This window comes from Schistocerca americana, chromosome 2 (genome assembly GCF_021461395.2).
Source record: "Schistocerca americana isolate TAMUIC-IGC-003095 chromosome 2, iqSchAmer2.1, whole genome shotgun sequence".
Taxonomy (NCBI): Eukaryota; Metazoa; Arthropoda; class Insecta; order Orthoptera; family Acrididae; genus Schistocerca; species Schistocerca americana.
The window spans coordinates 1,027,407,851-1,027,424,838 of NC_060120.1; the positions used below are offsets into that span (position 1 = coordinate 1,027,407,851).

Here is a 16,988-nt window from a genome sequence, read left to right on the forward strand (position 1 = left end):
AAATTGTTATGATAAAAACCAGTGTCTTGCTGTAGAAGCCCTTCTTCATTTGTTGACTACTGTTTCATGTTTATGGACATGAAATTTTCTCAAAAGTGGTGACGTGTGATAACATTTGCCACAGTTCGTAGTTTTACAGATACTGGTGGTAACACTGCTCTGTTTTACATGAGTGACATCATATAATCATTTATAATTTTACACTACACTATATTTACATTAGCCTTTTTTCAGTATATTCACACAAATGGGTTCCTTTCACATGGAGTTGACAATGAGGGTACAGTGCATGAATGAAGATTGATGATGTATTATCTGCAATGAGTAAATAAATAAGTTCTGAATATAGTTCAATTATTAAAAATAAAAATTCTCTATAACTGAATGTTTTTATTTGTAAAGAATTTTATTTATTTTTCAAAGAGTTGGAAAGTTACCTTGAAATGAAGCAAAAAAATAAGGTTTGCATAAATGAATAATTGTAATTTTGGTACTCGAATAGTTCAAAAATTTAAAAAAATACACTGAAATAGAATAAGGAAGTAAGACAGTGTATTAAACTATCAGAGTACCAAAATTACAGTTATTCATTTGTGCAAGCCTCATTTTTTTGCTTCATTTCAAGATAACTTTCCAGTTTTTTTGCAAAATAAATAAAACAAAAACACACACTAGCAAAATATTTTTCTTTTGAAACATTCCGCTATCCTCTCCATTTTATCTATCTCGTAATTACAGAGATGCCATCATAAATACAAAATATTCATGAACTGTATCCTTTGAAAGATAGGCGAGAACTAACTCATTTCATAACATTCATTACGGAGTACAGCTGCTGTACTGCTCCCTCTTCTTGCAGTTGCTGACAATAATCTATCAAATATTAGTGTCTATCACTGAAAAGCTTCGTATCAGTTGAGAAAGTCGATACCTCATTGACAGACATTGTCAGTTAGACATGAAACAAGGAGAAATATGTTTGTGTGAATATGCTGAAATAAAGCTAACATAAATACATTGAAGTATGAAGCTATAAATGCTTACCTGGCGTTACTCTGTTGGGCAAGGCAGCAATATTACAACTAATATCTCTAACCCTACAAATTGCTTAATTGAAGCTGAAATGCAGAAAAACAGTGAACTCTAGTGGACAAAGTGTTAAAGTATGAGAAAAGAACCAAAAAGTTGTGACTAATTAAATGGGTGCATTAGAGCTCAATAATGCACAAATGTTTGGTTGGTTGATTTGGGGGGGACAGTGAACTCTAATGGACAAAGGATTAAAGGGTGAGAAAAGAACCAAGAAATTTGTGACAAATCAAAAGGGTACATTAGAGCTCAAAAATGCACAAATGTTTGGTTGGTTGATTTGGGAGAGGGGACCAAATAGCTAGGTTATCAGTTCTGCATTAATTGAATGTAGTCAGAAGCCATGTGATGCTTGCTGCTAGATAAAGCCCTCCTCCAGACTTTTCCATCCATTACTGACTTCAGCAATATATGAGGCCTGCCTGTAAAGAAAGTAACATTTTGGAAAAAAAAAAAAAAGAAAAAAAAAGCTTGTCAGACATTTTGTTAAAACCACAATTTGTTTTCACAAGAAAGAACATGTATTGAACTATTTTTATACATAGTTGTCATCATTATTTAGACATTTGTCATAGCAGCAAACCAAGTTTTCTATGCCCTCTTTATAGAAAGTTGCTGCCAGTGAAGACAGCCAGTGCTGAACCCCGTTTCTTGCATTGCCATCGCTGTCGAAGCACTTTCCTTCAAAATCATGCTTAAAGTTAAAGAACAACTAGTAGTCAGAAGGTGCAAGATCGGGGTTGTAAGGTGGCTGATGTAACTGCTCCCAACCAAATTGCTGAATAAAGTTTGAGTGACACCAGCAGAATGGGGACTTGTGTTGTCATAAAGCAACACAATGCCTTTAATGAGCATTCAATGCCATGCATCCCTGATCTCTCACCTTCTGACTGCCACTTGTTCTTGAACTTCAAGCATGATTTTGGAGGGAGACACTTTGACAGCAATGATGATGCAAAAAACAATTTTCTGCCATGGCCGTCTTCAGTGGTGTCGTCTTTCTAAGAAGATGGCTTAGAAAAGTTGGTTTCCCACTATGACGGATGTCTGAACAATGGTGGCAGGTATGCAGAAAAATAGTTTAAGAAATGCTCTTTGTTATAAAAATAAATTTCAGTTTGAAAATATGTTTTTGTGTGTGTGTTTTTTTGTTTTATTTTATTTTATTTTTTACAAAATGGTGCATACTTTCTGGACATGCAATGTACATCCAAGCTGTTCCTGCATGTTTCTACACATTTTCTAATTTCCTCTTCTCAACTTCCATTGCATCATTAGTTCAGTCTTTTTATTTCTGCCATCAGTGAACTGTCTTGTCCCATCCTTTATTTATACTGCTCACCCATATTTCACTTTCATTAAAATCATAATTATGGCTTCTGCCTCAGTCTGTTGCCTGATCAATTTGTTTGTGTCTCTGCCCTTTCCAGTAATTCCCAACACACTTAGCATGAACGGTTAACACTGCTACATAACTGAATGACATGGATTTAGTGATGTTATTGATGATTTTCTGAATGACTTATTTCCACTCTTTAAGATGAATGGGAAGCCCTTAATGAGTATTACAACTGCTACAAGAGCCTGAACACCGTAGTTTCTGGAGCTCCATTGTATGAAGTTCCACTTATTATTCACATTTCTATTAGAGTGGAGTGATCTTTTCTTTAGCCTATAGCAATACTCATTAGGTGTACGCAAAGTGTTTCCAGACATTGCATTTTTCCTGGAACATGTTAGGATACCTACTCCAATACCCTACTTCTTCTTGTATTTATAACTGTGCACAACCTTCAGACCCTGAGTTACATGGTAGCAATTGTTGTTGTTGTTGTTGTTGTGGTGGTCTTCAGTCCTGAGACTGGTTTGATGCAGCTCTCCATGCTACTCTATCCTGTGCAATCTTCTTCATCTCCCAGTACCTACTGCAGCCTACATCCTTCTGAATCTGCTTAGTGGATTCATCTCTTGGTCTCCCTCTACGATTTTTACCCTCCACAGTGCCCTCAAATGCTAAATTTGTGATCCCTTGATGCCTCAAAACATGTCCTACCAACCGATCCCTTCTTCTAGTCAAGTTGTGCCACAAACTTCTCTTCTCCCCAATCCTATTCAATACCTCCTCATTAGTTACGTGATCTACCCACCTTATCTTCAGCATTCTTCTGTAGCACCACATTTCGAAAGCTTCTATTCTCTTCTTGTCCAAACTAGTTATCGTCCATGTTTCACTTCCATACATGGCTACACTCCATACAAATACTTTCAGAAACGATGGTGGCAATAGCAGAAACTATTGTGCTTGATATACGGGGTGTCCCAGAAGGAATGATCAATATTCAGGGATATGACAGAAATGATCATTTGAAGCAAAAAAGTCTATCAAGAGCTACGAGTACTTCTTCATCTTCAACACTGCAAAACAAATCTCTTCTACTGCAAGCTCTTTGCTCTCTGTATTTTGTGAGGAGGTAGTACAGACAAAAAAAGTCTAATAAACATGGACTCTAAAATGTGTACCTTAAGATCTATTAGCACTTGTTCAGTAGGAGAGATGTGTTTCTCAATAGTGAAGATGAACAAGCACTCATAGCTTTTAAGATACGCACTTTAGAGTGCATGTTTACTGGATATTTTTTTCGTGTTCTTACTACCACCTCTCAAAACACGGAAAACAAAGAGCTTGCAGAAGAAGAGATTTGTTTCACAGTATGAAATGGCTCATAGCTCCAAGGTATGCATTTTAGAACCCATGTATATAATGTTTTTAGTAATTTTTGCGAACATTTCTCTCTGAGGACAACATTTTTTTATTATTTTCAAATGAATGTAAACAGTCTCGACCACAAGAAACGGGAAGCAGTAATATATAAAATATGTCTTACATAACAAATAATAAAAGAAGAAATTATGCTCATGATGATAGGTTGTGACAGTGAACAGAGCAGGTGTTACGACCCCACGAATGCTAACCACTAAGGAGAGCAATGCGGCTGTTGCTTAAATATGTGATGCTCCGCCCACTGAATACCAAATTACATCAGTGATAGCCAATTAGGCATACAGGATGCAAAAAAGTTGTTTCAGTACAATATATATGGAATGGTTACACTAAAGCTAATAACAAATGAAGAAATAGGTGCCTTATATTATACAAAGTAACTGCTATAAACAGCATTTTATCTATCTGTGATAAAAAAAAAAATATGTGTAAAAGAGATAACCAGTCATAATTGGTTGTGAGAATACTGATAGTCATCAGTGGAGATTTATCATAAACTCATAGACTGCATGGCAGCAATGATGGTAGTTAGGCAACACTAGTGGTTCCCATGGAGATAGTGTGGTCATATTGATGTGCGCCATCCAGCAGAAGAGGATTTCAGAGCTGCGACAGCAGCTGGATGTCAAATACATAGAGGCATGCATGTGACATGTAGAAATGCATGCAAGTAATTGCATATTGCTCTTAGATCATAGTGGCAGTGAAAATACTGGTTGACCGACACCATTATTTACCATGGTAGTGGATTGAAGGTGACGATACGCATGTTTCACAGGAGCTGATTTCAAAGTTGTGATAGCAACTAGTTGTTGCAAGCTACTGGTGATGTATCTTGTATGTTACTACATCCCTCTAATTCTGTTATAGGTTCATATTTCAGTATGACATCTGAAGGTGGTCCAAAACAGACCAAAACCGGCAACGTCAAAACAAAATATTTCTTGCAGTTGAGACTATTTACATTCATTTTAATATATATTTTTTTGCTTCAAATGATCATTCTTGTCATATTCCTGATTATTAGCTGATCCTCCTGGGACCCACTGTATTAAATGTAGTGGAGTGTTTAGAATTCTGAATTTCAGATACCATTCTAAGGCAAGGTTGGTTACTTTGGTAAAGTTGAACACATATGGCATTTACTATAAATACCTACCTTTCTTTATATATGATGTGGTCCCTGATAAACCTTTGTACTTTAGGTATCATTACACATCACAGATTTATTATTTTAAATTTTATTTTTGCTTGGTTATTGCCACATGCCAACATGTACAAAACTATCTTCTTTATTATTGAGCTATAAGCCTTGTTCATGTACAGCTGCATACAGTGGAATTACCAAAGTTTTTTCTAGATGTAAGGTTGTCAATATTATGAAATAATTTGATACTTTTGTATGATCTAGTTACTTTCCGTCTTTTCAGATTATGCGGTTCGATAGCAGTTCCGACGTGGGTGGAGTCGCAAGGTCTGAGAGTGTTACAGACCTTAACTTGGAGCATCTGAACAATTCTATGCACAGGGAAAGCAGAGGACGCCCTTCAACATCTCCTGGTTTTGCAAAAGCCAATTCAGCAGATGGTGATATGATAACAACACCAACAAAACCATTTGGACTGAGTAAGAATTTTTCAACCAATGTGTATAAAATTAAATGTTTTAGTTATTTGCCCTCCAATATCATTTGCTAATGACAGTGCTCTTTTTTTCCTTTTGTAAGACAATCATCTTATATAGCTGTGTAGATAGCAGTGGAGCACAAAATGTTTTAATATAACAGACATTTGTTTCATTCACCGATAATGGTAAGATTACAGTTACTTCCCAAATTTGGTGTCAAATTTTTTCCAGGTATATTCAGAATCTTGCAATGTTTTCTGTTATGGCAGTTCCTAACTTAACTATTTTGCTTATATTGTGGAAGTTCTTTTGTCTGTGTAATATTTGAACTATTCAGTTGCTGAATCATATCTTCCATGATAACAAATTTTAAGAATTATTCAGAAATCAAGGCTTCAGAATTATGTCATTTGTTCCTGATTTCAATTCTATCATTCTGAAGCTGTTCCTCAGATCATAAATGGACAGAGAAAAATTGCTTATTTACACAAGTTACATCAGAAATGAAGAAAGAAAAATACAAACACATGTAAGGCAGACACCTGATTTTATAGTTAACAAAGCAGACATCATTGTGGCCAGCAACACAGGGAAAATTATCCCACCATTTAATGATTTCTTTGAATGTTTGTATTGATCAAGAGAATAATCAGGTACAGAGATAATTAATAATAAAAATAATGTGTCAGAAGTAATGCCAGATGAGCAATGTGAAACCATTCGATGTGAATAAAGGAACAGAAGTTAAAGATGAGGAAGTTTTTGTGTCTTTAAGTAGGGAAAATGAAAAAAGAATATGGATTAATGTAACATATCTGAACCAATTTCCTTATTGAGATGCCATAGTATTGTTTGGCACTAGTTCAGATATACAACTACTAATAAAGGTTTGAAAGTAAACCAGAAAATCAACAATAATTAATTTAAAATAATGTATAACCTGCCCATTGAAATAGTGATATATTATCGGTATTATTCTGCTTTACCCCTCCTAAGCAAGTTAAGAAACATTTTATCAGAAACATTTCACTTTACTAGTAAAGAATAATCAGTGGTGATCATATAAATTTTTTGCTATTTCAAGTACTATAGGCTACAACAACAACAGATGCCACTAGCAGTAACAGTCCTCCTGTATTTCAGTTTTAAATCTGAAGATCTACTTCAGTTGAAACCAGTCATAACAGCTAAACAAAAACAGGGTGTGGACTGTTTTGTTTATAAAATTGCTATAGAGTTGTGTGCAGTTTTGCTTCAGGATTTGATGTTTTCTATGAGTTGCTAATAGTGTTTAGTGTTTCTTTTCCCTATTATTATGACAACTGTAGTTTTCTTTCATCATCAGTTGAGTTTAAAGTGAAAAACTTTACTGGTCATCCATTACTCAGTTATCCTGGTTTTTCAGAGCTCATATTTTCCTTGAAGTGTGAGGTTTCTGTATGCACTTAACATCAGATTCATAAAGATGGAGTTACAGGTAACGTCTTGCAAATTTTAGTGTGTCAGTATGCGTTTCACACTCAGTGCTGTGTTATGCATCCTTTTTTTTAAAAAAAATTCCTACTTTGACAATACTATGTTCGTATGTTCACTGTTTGTATTTGTGATATATGTCTGTGTCTTTCATGAGGATAGCAGGAAGGACAGAAGTGTTGGGAGGGGGGGAGGGTGGAGGGGTGCTTTTAGAATCAAAACTATTACAGAATCATCACTGAATATGCTTTACTAATAAATTAAAACATGGCTGTTACCCATTTTGTTTTAATTGTAGAAGTTACATTGATGATGAAGTCATAGTACCAGTATTTTTAATGGTAATGACTGGATGGACAGTAAAATAAACTATTATAATATTAAGTGTAGGTTTGGAGAGCTGTATTGAGTTTTCAAAACAAAGATTCCAGTGCATTCAATGCAGAAGGTTTACCAATCAGTGTGGGTACTAGCTTCAACTTAATGACCGTGGGGATGGACTTTTAATATGAAAACCATTTACAAATGGAGGTTTGCTCACTTAATGATGCATAGATGCACGTTGGGAATTACAAGGAGAAGCAGGAAAATGGGCAAGTGGAACTGTAAAGAGATTGGAGTGGAAAAAAAGAGTTGTAACTACAGAAGAAGAAGTGGAATGGACTAGACATGTAACTAAGTGAATGGATGGTGTGTGTGTGTGTGTGTGTGTGTGTGTGTGTGTGTGTGTTTTAAGACCATAATGCATGGAAAACTGTAGAGCTGTAGAGGAAGCTTCATCCAGCAGTGAATGTCTGATGGCTGAAATTGTAATGACATTAGAAAAGGAAGAACTATAGATTATAAAAGACATAATTGCAGAATGAGAGAAAGTAACTGGAAAAGGTGGTCAAAAATTATATTTCTGTGTGAAAGGACAGTACATAGACAGTTTGAATAATCTGGTATTTTTGATATGATTTTTGTAAGGTAAATGAGATCCTGCTACAGGTGAATTATGATTAAAAACAGTCAAAATAACAGTAATAACACTAGCAGAAAGAAACACTGTACTGGTTAAGCCTCCAGTTGCTGTACGTCAAACTATCTATAAAGTCTCTCCTCTAATATCCACACCGGTGTATATTACAGTCAAAGAAACAAATTGTATAAACAGCTTATCTGTGCTTATAAGTACTTCACATGGAAGATATGTTTTCATTTGCTCTCATTTTCACCTGTGTGTGTTTTTGTGATCACAGATCCCCGTAAGTGGCAGCTTGCTTTGATTATATTTACTTATTTGTTTTTTTGCTGCTGTTTGGGTTGTGCTCCCTTTTACTATTTTAATGTAACTATGGCTCAGTATATCAACTCTTTTTGCCTATGTCTGTCTCCTAGCACTGCTGTTGCTCTTGGTACAATGACAGATTTTTCACAAGTAAGATATTTATTCCACAGTTATATGCATTAGAAATTTGCACAGGTTGTTGACAAAATACATTTACTGTTGTATGGGTTCCCATTTTCAATCTAATATTTCATGTAGATGTGAATATGAATTATAGCTTTAGTTTCTTTTGCACAGCTGACATCTATATTGTATTAATCTCTTCCTTGTTTGCATTCACTAACATTATAAGAAAATACTTGCACAAAAATAATTATAATAATTTGACTTTAAATGTAATTTTCCTTCTTTCTGTGTGTATTTCGTAACTTTCTTAATTTCCAAGTACTGTTAGGGAACCCAAGAATAGTGACCTAATAATGAGAAAAATAGTGGTTATTGTACTTGCCATGTCCAACAAAAATAATCATCCTGAAGGTAGGATATATTTTTAAAACCAGCTGCCAACATCTTTACTCTGACATATTGTTTCATTTTGTTCTGCAACCTAGGCTCCATCCTCTCAGGTAAAATGGAGCTTGTTCTCTGTTTTGCTATGAATTTTAAGTAGACCTTCAGCATTTGTGACATTTTACTTGCACTGAGTGTGACGTATTTTGGTCTGTGACTAGATAGTGAAAACCTGATGCTACTTCTTGTTTATGAAATTGTACATTTAACATATGTTTGTTTTGGTCTAGAGATAGTGCATTTCATTGGCTTAATACCTTTGTGAAAAGAAGATGCTATATGCAGAGAGAAAAGACAATAATCTCTATATTGTATATTGTGAAATAAATGATCCACTCAGTTGGGTAATATCGTGAATGCTGTTTGTTCTAGGATAGACCAAGTAGCTTCCGTTGCTGTATTTGTAGTTTGACTAGGAATTCCTGAGACACTACTGTTTATCTTATTGCTTTATTGCATGGCATTACCTTTCCTTTTAAAATTCTGTGGGGTGTAAAATTTCCTCTGATATTTTTCATGACTATGTTTTGCAATAATTTACCAAGTTGAAAATCTGGCATTTTTGTTTTTGCTAATTTCTGCCAGGCCTTAAAAGTGCAAAATATTTGTGTCTTTTGTGGCTTGTTGCAATATCAGCACTGTATACTGTTGTTTGTCATTTCTGATATTACAACGTAATTATTTTCTTCAATTTACTAAAAGAAAAAATATTGTGGAAGAGTGTTTTACCCATGAAACAAATATTTGCATACTGTAGATATCATTTCACCTGTTATAGTGATTTGTTTCACATAAATTCAACCCTAGTCTTCCACAGAAAGTTTCGCTATAAGAAACTCATTGATTCTGTGAGTTTTAAGCATTGTGTTGTGTTGACTTTAGAGTAGTATCCTACTCCTGAATCCTGAAGAAATTGAGAAAATGAGTTGTGTACCATAGCAGGAATACAGCAGGAACATCAACAAATTATTCTGTGGTTATCTGTTGACATTGCACAGTGTTTTATTGCTGTTTTTGGATAGTTACTCCCATAGCCTCTGTCTGGGTTATAAGAAATCAGTGTTCATAATTACACTTAAGATCACAGAAGATGTTGTATAGTTGCATTTTGTGTAGTTTAGAACAGTGTTATTCAAACATTAATGGTCTTGCATTTGTAGATGATCTTGTCAGTAATGTTTCAGTTACTTGAGTTACACTATGATTAAAATTATTCTAGCAGCTTCGTAGTCATTTCAGCGATTTCCTTATTTTAGTTTACCATGTTATTATGGAGAGAAATCTAAGTTAGAATTCACTTTTAAAGCAGTTAGATGTGCATATTATATAGAAATAGATCAATGAAAAACAAATTTTGCTATATATGAATTTATAAATAATTATATATAAAAACAAAGATGAGGTGACTTACCGAACGAAAGCGCTGGCAGGTCGATAGACACACAAACAAACACAAACATACACACAAAATTCAAGCTTTCGCAACAAACTGTTGCCTCATCAGGAAAGAGGGAAGGAGAGGGAAAGACGAAAGGAAGTGGGTTTTAAGGGAGAGGGTAAGGAGTCATTCCAATCCCGGGAGCGGAAAGACTTACCTTAGGGGGAAAAAAGGACAGGTATACACTCGCGCGCACACACACACACATCCATCCACACATACAGACACAAGCAGACATATTTATAAATAATGTTATACAGAATGTTCTTCTGGTTGAAATCAATAAAATGGTATATTTGATCTGAAGGTGCATATGGGGCTTTGCAAATGGAACAGTGAAGGAAATGGCTAGTAGTGGTACCCTCTGCCATGTGCCATACAGTGGCTTACAGAGTATGTATGTAGCTGTACATATGGAAGGTAGTAAATAGCCGATAGAGGAATGGGTAGTGATGGAAGATTTTTGGAGCTAGGACACATAATGAGACAATGGAATATATTATCTTCCTTGGCATGTGGAAATCCTTAGAAGATTTTTTTGAGCATTTGTGATGTGCACCCAGCACTTTATTACATAAATGGTACAGATAATTAATTAAAATTGTGTGAGGCCATTATAAGCACAACATCTGATAACAGATCATAACAGCATAGTATGGCAACTGAGCATTTACAATTCTTTTGTATTGTTGAATGAAAAATGGTAAATATTAGTGGCAGTTTAAGTTACCTTTTGATGCTGAGTTGCACAAACAAGTTAGGTAGTGTCTAATGCCTCTCCTGTGTAGGTGATTGGGGAAATTTCCATGATGGAAGAACATCATTAAAACAGATGTTACATGCTATGTACCAGATCTCCAGTCTGTAAACTTTTATTTTGTGGGGGGAAATAGGTTGCCTATTATAGTAGTAAAATCTTCTGTGCCTCCATGTTTCTGCCCTCTTTTCACACATTATATGCCCTTGCTTTATCTTTTGGAATGTGATCGTATTTGCTGAAATAGGGGAATAAGCAAGGAGGTCCACTTAAACATTTTGCTGAATGAAGTGGTGCACTGGTAGATGAAGAAAAGTCTTCAATGTCCATACCACTGTAGCTCAACCATTTTCCACATTTTCATTTACATCTAGATTGCCCCTGTATTCCCCAAGGAATGGAGTGCGGGATGAACTATTGTTGGTAAGTCTCCATGTGAGGTGGTATTTCTTTCATGACAGATATCTAGGAGAAAGCATATTTTGGTTGCCTCTTCTAGGAATGTACACTCTAAGAATTTTAACAGTTAAGTGCATTGTGAAGCACAGTGCCTGTCTTGTAGCACCTGCCATTGAATCTGGGCGAGCATCTCCGTGACACTTCCATACTTACTAAATGAAAGTGCAATGAAAGGTGCTGCTCTTCTTTGGATCTTCTCTGTTTAATGTATCAATTCTACTTGGTAAGAGTCCCAGGCTGACAAGCAGTACTCAACTATTATTTGAATGAGACTCTTGTGAACTGTCTCCTCCATGGCTGGACTAGTTTAGCAGTCTTTTCATAATATCTATCTGTGGCTCAAAGTCTCTTTAGGGTGACTAGCTATCTATCCTTTTCATATTTTTGTTATTCCACCCTGGACTTTCCATTGTTTGACATACGTAATTGGTGGTTTCTCCTTACACGCTCCGACTGTTGTGACTCCTTTGCTAATAATTTGTCTGGAAATATGGTGGTATGTTTCTCCAATTTATTGATTTTGATTACTGGATTATTAGACCTGGTTTCTGTTTGAGAACTAATTTCTGTCAGCAGTACCATTTTAAGCACTATTAACATCTTCTGAGACAAATCCGCTTCTCAGGTTTGCCGCTGGATCGTATTGTGTAACTCTCACAGTATTTCATCGATGCAACTGCTCAACATCATCAGGAGGTGGTAGCTCTGCTGTCACTGGTGCAAGGCGCAACTGATGATAATTGAGGAGCAGTGTCGGAATTTATTGTGCCAGGAGCAGGCAATGTGCGTGCATGGAAAGACGCACGTAGTTGGAGGAAAGCAGCGCTCCTGGCGCCCCCTGCTGGGAGCCGCAGAAATTCCATCTGTGTGTGCTATGGGCAGCAACTGTGTGCCAGACGCTCCTGCGGTTAAAGTCTGAACTATATCTCAGTTGTGCGTTGTGTCACATGATGAATCAGAAGTTCTTGTTTTCCCTGTTTTTGATTTAATGGCAGCCTGTGCTGGATTTCAGGCAGCACTTAGTTGAAAACATGCATCCCTGTTGATAAGAGTGTCCGCCGTACTGATATAATGGCCTCCTTGACAACACAGTCCCAGAAAAAAGATGACATTGGGGATAAAATTTCCGTCTGTTCGGAAAGCATACAATGTCCCGTGACCAGGCAATGCTCCGCTACCACTGATTTATCAGGTTGCCCCAGGCACGTATGACGACGATGTTCGATTTAACATTCTTGTGCAGTTCGCCATGTCTATCCGATATAAGATTTTCCACATTGGCATGGGATTTTATACACGCCACATTTCCTAAGGCCAAGGTTGTCTTTGACTGAGCACAATATATTCCTTAATTTTGCTGGTGGCCAAAAAGCACACTTGATGTCATGCTTTTTGAAGATTCTTTCTATTCTCGAAGACATGCCACCAAAATAGGGCAAGAATGCTGTTGCAGTAGGTGCCTCTGCATCTTCGTTTGCATCCCTGCTTTGAGTTTGCTTAGAACGGAAGGCATGGCAAAGCATATCGCATATTGCCTGCTTCCGGAATGATAAATTCCGCCACTGCCGCATGATTATCATCAGTCGCACCTTGCAGCAGTGACAGCAGCAGCTACCACCAACTGATGATGTCAAGCAGTTGCATCGATGAAATATTGTGCGAGTTACACAGTACAATACGACGGCAAACCCAAGAAGCGTATTTGCAACAGAGCTGTCAGGAAAGCATGAAAAGTCACATCTTCTGAGATGATTAACAATTATTAATAATGATCATTTGTGAGTAAGCATGAAATGGTAAACCAAGAGAGAACAAGAGAAGAACAGGCAAGAAAGGGCAAAGAGAAGAAAGAATATTGAGGAAATACACTTTATTCAGCTGTTACTTCATTTATCCCTGTAGGTTTTTAGTTGTCAGTTTAAAACTGAGTATTGAGTGGCACTTCTTGCAACCTTGTTTATTATGTAGATATGTAGCATCAGCATTATGTGAGGTGATGAGCTGCAGGACATTTTCTGTATGGTGCTGTATCAAACTATGTAATTGAAGAGGTACAGTGATAGTGTAACTCTCAATTATATTTTTGCACTTGGATTTTGAATACATTAGAGCCAGTCACCATAAATAACTTGGTGTGTATACCAGTAGTTGTGAATCATGAAGTTTGAATAACACTGCTCTGATTTCAATGTTACATGTAGCTAGTTTAAAGTCACAGAGGTTCAGAATTGTTCCCGGTACCTCAGATGGAATGCATCTTGAATTGCATGACACCATTTTAAATTCCACATAATGATTCCTTAAAAAAATTTGTTGTCACTACAGTGATTTGCACTGAAAGATGGTAACGCATTGCATACTAAGGAAATAGTCCTGTGTTACCTTCGGAAATAATATTATGTTCTAACAAATGAGGAAGAAAGAATCCTACATTATGAAGTTACTTTCCTTGGAATATTAAAGAAATTGGTAGATTGTGGTAACTGCCTGCAGTGTATATGTCAGTTTCACTTTTTTTATAAGCTCGTTATACAATCTCTCTATGGCCCAGAAGAGGGACTCACTTCCTTTATATAGTTTATGATTTCTACAGGAGAGTGTACTTATAATTTAATGTAGTTTTTTAGATTTTCAGATCATTTTCTGTTGTTACCTATTATATGTTTGCTATGAAATTAATTATATTAAAGACTGGTAAGGCTCTTTTGAAAGAATCCCTAACAGAGTACAGAACCCCACTTTAGGCCCTGGACAAGGTGGCAAAGTCTATGTTGAAATCACTTTGTATAAATCACAGTTCCTCTAAAACTTATTATTATTATTAAGGAACACCATTAACAAATAAGCGCAGCTGGAAGTGAGTGCAATAGTCTTCTGTGAAATGTGCAGTTACCTACTTTATAAAATATCCTTACTGCTATTACTAAATTATTACCAAATAAATACTTTATTCCCTTTAGCTGTATTGCATCCAAAGGGAATTCTATAAAGCAAAAGGCAGTAAAAATAGCAAAATAAGCTGGCAACATTGTCTTCATATCAGTACCATGTAAGATAACTGAAAAATGCAGAACATTGCAAATTGAGCTTCTTGACTAGTTTATTTGCATGACGACCCTATTTTAGGTGGTTTTCCAGCAGGATACTGAAGGATTTTACATGTAGTGTTTAATTTACTTTATGGCCATTAATATCTATTTCCAAAGCAACCAGAAATGCCCAGAGTAACTGTAACAGTGTTGACAAAAACACAGATACCTGGGTAGCCCTTCATCTGTGGCTGAAGGGAAATCACAAGAAAGGAACATAGAAAATGGCAGTATTGTTTGTATAGAATGTGTCGAATCTATCATAGTAGATATTTTTACCTCATGTGGCGAACACAGTGAGATTTTCCTTAAATAAGTTGGGTGTGTAGCTTTACAATTTCAAGGAAAGTAACAGCCTTAAATTGTAAACAAATGGCAAATAGTGTTTGGATAACTGTCTTGGGATATCAATATATCTTATGTCAGTGTCTGTGCATGCTGATTCTCATTCATACGTGAGTCCCAGAATTATATTTATTTTCTAGAAAAGCTAAAGAATCTTTATGTGGAATGTTATTCACTGTTGACAGAAATGATTGCAATAAGAATTTTAAAACTAAACAAACAAAATTAAGTTTATGTGATCCGGATACGTAAGGTAGTAAAATTATATGTTCGTGATATGAACCGTGTAGAATCCTTTCGAATAAATATTATAAATGCATGGCATCCAATTTTTTTTCTGTTGGAAATTGATTCCACATAATCTTAAATGTTAGTACAGAATTGATGTTTTGTCCTTGTGTAACAAATTGAAGATAGATGTTTATCATTTTTTTTTTCTTCCAGTCTCTCTGACTTTAAACAGAGGCTGAAAAATTGTAACTTGTATCTTTTAACAGTTATTTGTGTGTCTTGAATTTTTATTTTGTCAGATATCTGCTGAAAGGAATGCTTTATCAGTTCATCGTTTGAAAAATTGAAGAATATTCCATGAAATCAGAAAATTTAAAGAGATTTAACTAATGGTTATGAAGGATTACCTAATTTTATGCAGTTTCTTAATATTGCTCAACACAAAAATTACGATGTAACTGTTGATTTCATGGATTTTTGCTTTTTCAGTGCAAACATAAGTATCTATTCAGCTTCTTTTCAGCAATCACCTCAGTTAAATGTCAATATAAATGCAGCATTTACAGTAATAGTAGCTTTTTATTGTACAACAGTGGATATGTTAGACGTGTTAAATGTTGCACTATTCATTGTTATCTATTTTCTTAAGATATCTTCAGAAAAACAAAATAAAATATTTTCTGAAATGGAGTATCTTTGTAAATTTCAAGCTTAGTTGAGAATGAGTTGCTATGATTATTGAAGATTTTGATTATTGAAGAGTCACTCATAGTTATTTTATTCAGTCACCACTCGTTATGAGATAATTATCAATACCAACAGGTTTAGTTGCCATATGGCGAAAATATGTAACCAAATGTTTTGGTCTTTGTGAAGCAGTCCCCATTATCATTATTTTCATTAACACAGAGCTCTCTCTCTCTCTCTGTCTCTCTCTCTCTCTCTCTGTCTCTCTCTCTCTCTCTCTCTCTCTCTCTCTCTCTCTCTCTCTCTCTCTCTCCTCTGCCTTTAATACTCAGTCCAGAAATAAATATTTATTGGTAAATTAATTTTCTCTTTTATCCCTGTTGTAATATAACTGATTTACTCTAGGAAATTGTCTGTCTTTCTGAACTTAATTAACACATCCGTATCTTAATACAAAACTGTTGAATAATGCATGGATCATTTATTGTATGGTTTTTATACATATCATGCTCTTCTTATTCTTCATCCATTGCTATTGATGACATGCCAAACATTAGGGTTTTGTCTGCCCACACGTCTATCTTTAAAAATAAATTCTTACAGATACTGAACAAATCTCAGACATGATAGCAAGATTAAAAAAAAATCCATATTTCGTGGAAATTGTTCATCTCTATGCACCAACTTGCACATATTCTTAAGATGAGGTAAAGAAAACTGGAAAGTGAGAGCAAAGCCCACTGCAAGATGATAGCTGGGGATTTTAAAGTGCAAGTAGGACAGAGATTAGAGAATGACTGTTCTCCAGGAAACTTCAGGGATGATTCCAGAGAAAATGTTGTACAAGCATTTGAAGACATAAAAAGCTATGCTCTATCGACATCTACCCTAAAATGTATGTATATCTCCATTTACTACCCTAAACCCCTAAACGTATCACCAACTGCATTTTAGAAGGGGGGAGGCGGCATTGGATTTCAATCCAGCAAAGGAACAAACTGTCATCATAAATGGATTTAACACAACGGACCATTCATAAGTCATGAACAAAGTTATAAAAGTGAGTAATGAATATGATTATCTTTTTATCTGGGATTTATAAGACTGTTTTTCACTCGCTTGTGAGAAATCTGTACAGACAGCCTTGGCGAAACAAGGAATTGGTTCAACCA

The 16,988-nt window shown here is 35.6% G+C and overlaps 1 protein-coding gene across 1 annotated transcript in view; it reads left to right on the forward strand.

Annotated features, from left to right (window-relative positions):
• LOC124594646 (kinesin-like protein KIF13A) overlaps positions 1–16,988 on the forward strand; it is a 404,453-nt gene that overhangs the window by 310,551 nt on the left and 76,914 nt on the right. The window contains exons 27-28 of the mRNA XM_047133014.1: positions 5,302–5,497; positions 8,852–8,866. Of these exons, the coding sequence (XP_046988970.1) occupies positions 5,302–5,497; positions 8,852–8,866 (211 nt within the window). The remainder of the gene's footprint in view (positions 1–5,301; positions 5,498–8,851; positions 8,867–16,988) is intronic.